Source organism: Orbicella faveolata, unplaced genomic scaffold, assembly GCF_042242905.1.
Source record: "Orbicella faveolata isolate gen_17 unplaced genomic scaffold, um_ofav_v1 contig_15, whole genome shotgun sequence".
NCBI lineage: Eukaryota > Metazoa > Cnidaria > Anthozoa > Scleractinia > Merulinidae > Orbicella > Orbicella faveolata.
This window is the reverse complement of record NW_028301542.1, coordinates 10,082,501-10,085,663: the sequence shown is the minus strand read 5'-3', so window position 1 is coordinate 10,085,663 and position 3,163 is coordinate 10,082,501. Positions and strand designations below refer to the sequence as shown.

Below are 3,163 nucleotides of genomic sequence, written 5' to 3'. Positions count from 1 at the left end.
ATTTGTAGTATCTAGTACTCATGCACGCCACTTAAACTGAAAGACACAAATATTTCAAAAAAAACAATTCCCAGCAGGGAGGGAGCAGACCAGTTGGCAATTTAGATGAACTAGGGTCTACCGACAAACAACTCCAGCTTAGTGGTCAGAGCGGTACCTGAACCCGCCATCTCCCGACGTCAAGTCCGGCGCCGTGACGACTTGGCCTCGCTGCTTCTTAACAGGTGCACGCTGCTAAATTTGTACGCGTGATAGTAACCAAGCGCACAAACACAGAAGTAGTAAACGGCACACAATGCATTCAGAAGTCAGTGATGACCTTTGATAATGTCTTGGCCTAGACATTGTAAAATAAACGTGAATAAAAGTAACTAAAATTGGTACAAAATGTGTGTGGGGTGAGAATTAGCAGGAGTGAAACGGGGTGAAAAAATGGGTTTGGAGTGGTGAAGCAAAATCAGTGGTTAGTGTCCTCTTGGAGGGCTTTTGTTAGCATTTTTATTATCGTTGTTGCCGTTGTTGTTGTTGTTGTTGTTGTTTGGCATTTTTTTTGTTGTTGCTGCTGTTCTTTTTGGCTGTGATCCATGACATAAAGTAAAGCTTTCTGTATGGCACCAACAAAAAATTGTTCCCTTTCCTGACTTCTAATAAATTATAATCAGCCGTTTGCTGCACTGCAGACCCATTCATCATTTTATAGTCACAACCATATTAGGAAGGACAGAAAACAAATATAAACGGTTTCCGACGCCATCTTGACGGGTAGGCAAGCGGTCAGAAATTACTATGGGAACCGATGGCAAGTAACTTTTTCAAAAACTGAATTTTACACGATTTGTGAATTGTAACGTTAAAATACTAGGCAGAAGGTTGTATTCACATAGTTTTAAAGGATGTAGCTTGGCTAGAAGACGTTCTGTTTATTTTCTAACTTTGCTTACATTGATTTGTCTGTAAATTTGGCTGGGTAGACGCGGTTCGCGGGAAAAATATTACACACGTATGTGTCAAATGTACGACCCGTCCCTAATTTATCATCAACAATGACCATCTCAACCGCTATCTTCAAGTCGAACTGGCCCTACACTCTCTCGGTAACTGTTCGGGGTTATGATAAATGGCCAATGCGAACGGAGCTTACCATCTGAGATTTTTACTTACCATTTGGACAAGTCAACCCGTTAACAAATAATCACTTACAATCTTCCTCCTCGAGAATTTGCCCATGACGTACGCGCCAATATCGCAGGCTCGAGGACTGCCATGACAACCTTTGCGCTACCGAGGCAACGATACTATTAAACTAGGAGTTCTCAATGAGAAGTGAGTGCTGCCGTTAGTAGCGTGTTTGTATGTCAATATGACAATGGGAACTGCAACAAAAATATAACTTATTTTATTTCTTAAACAACATGGTTACATGTACTTTGAACCTATAAATGCTTGTAAGAGTAAAAAGGAACATATTCGTTTATTTCAACGCAACATGTAATGAACAGTGTTGTTTTGTATAGGTGAACTGTACTGTTTTGTATAGGTCAATATGCAATGAACAACGGGCCTTATCGTCTATAGGTGAACTAATCAGGACTATATATTTGGTCTGACAGTTTAAGTTACTTTCTTATTGTAGGTAAATACAATGTTTTTTTCAAGGCTAGTAACAGCTTGATGTTGATCTTTAGAAGGATGAGTGACACTGCCTAACGCAACATGTAATGAACAAAGGGCCTTATCATGTATAGGTCAACTATAGCTTGTCAAGATGGAAATTGACTATATATTTGGTCGGACAATTTGGGTTACTGCTTTGGTACGCTTATTGTAGGTAACTACAATGTTGTTTAAGGCCAGTAACAGTTTAACGAAGTCATGCTTAGAAGGATCAGTCAGACCCTCTGTGTTAAACAATTGCGAGATGACTTTGTTAAAAAGTGTAAGAGACAACTTTTCCTTCTTTGGTGTGGTTAGGAAAAATACTTGAGCATAATACTGACTGGGACAAAAGTCTTTCATCTGTTGCATATTACAATTACTACAAGTAATAATGTCTGAGTTGTCATCATGTTCGATCTTCTTATTGCATTTTATACAGGCCACGTATGTGGACGTTGAAATTACACCTGCTACAGATCCTTCCACAGTTGCAGTGATAGAATCATCAGTTAATCTCGGTGCTAAAGCTAAAATATCAGTATGAGGCTCTGTTTGCTTAATGGCAGTGCCACTTTTGGCAGTATTTATGTATAGTTGCTTAGTAAGGGCATCTTTCTTTACTCGTACATTCTCAAAAATGTATGTCGTGCCTTCTTCTACTTGCTCACAAAATTTCTCCCAAAATACTATCTTAGAGTAACCTTCTGTGTCTACAATTTGCCCTTCTAGCATTTTTAAAGTTCCTCTACTTGTCTGGAGTATTTTAGGTTCTAGTAGAGAAGTAACCTTTGCTTTGACTGTTATCAGTTGACCTGCAGCAATGGTTTTCAGCATTCCTAGGTCGAAGTTGCTGGGGATGTCAACTTTTGGAAATGGTGATGCTGTAAGCTGTTGGACTTCGACATTAGCACTCATGAGCAAGTCATCTGTGTTGCTCTTTTGGTCTATGCGAAATCTTTTTATTTTCACAGGGCTGCCACCATCTTGTACTGACTGGAAAAGGTCTCTCTTGGCAGGGGCAAAACAAACTCCTCTTAAGTATTTTTCTTTTGACTGTACTTGAAAGTACGGGAGATACATTGTGTATGTAACCAATTATTTGATCAGGTTTCTCTGCAATGAAATAAAAACAGCTTAAGCATCATTTCATTTTTTTGCTAAGTATTAAGTTAACGGTTAGCTGCGTTCAGTTAAGTGTGTGGAGAAAACCTTTAATAATTCAATGTGTTGCAAATGAAATATAATAAATTATTAAATTGTTACTGTGAAGTGTGTTTTTATTTTAGATGATTTGTCCTGGCTTACCTTCACTGCTTGTTGCTTCAGGATTTTTCTGGTCCATTGCTGTAGTCTGTCTGTACTCTGATGAGGTACGGGAAAAGAAATAAAACAAGCTGAAAATAAGCTGTTGCCAAACTTACTGTTAAGTGTATATAATATCACTTACTGTAATTGCTTTTCTAGAAATTAGTTTTGTTTTTTACTGCTAAATGTTAAAACAATTCAC

At 38.3% G+C, this 3,163-nt stretch overlaps 2 protein-coding genes across 2 annotated transcripts in view; both read right to left on the bottom strand.

Annotated features, from left to right (window-relative positions):
• Positions 1–1,374: 1,374 nt before the first annotated feature.
• Positions 1,375–3,163, bottom strand: part of LOC149113482 (uncharacterized) — a 7,983-nt gene continuing 6,194 nt past the window's right edge. Inside the window, exons 3-4 of the mRNA XM_089288372.1 lie at positions 2,962–3,018; positions 1,375–2,769 (exon numbers count right to left, since the gene is read on the bottom strand). Of these exons, the coding sequence (XP_089144498.1) occupies positions 1,777–2,736 (960 nt within the window). The 5' untranslated portion in view covers positions 2,737–2,769; positions 2,962–3,018 and the 3' untranslated portion in view covers positions 1,375–1,776. The remainder of the gene's footprint in view (positions 2,770–2,961; positions 3,019–3,163) is intronic.
• Positions 2,698–3,163, bottom strand: part of LOC149113483 (uncharacterized) — a 6,311-nt gene continuing 5,845 nt past the window's right edge. Inside the window, exon 1 of the mRNA XM_089288366.1 lies at positions 2,698–3,163. This exon is cut by the window's right edge and continues 5,845 nt beyond it. The gene's annotated coding sequence lies outside the window, so the exon portion shown is untranslated.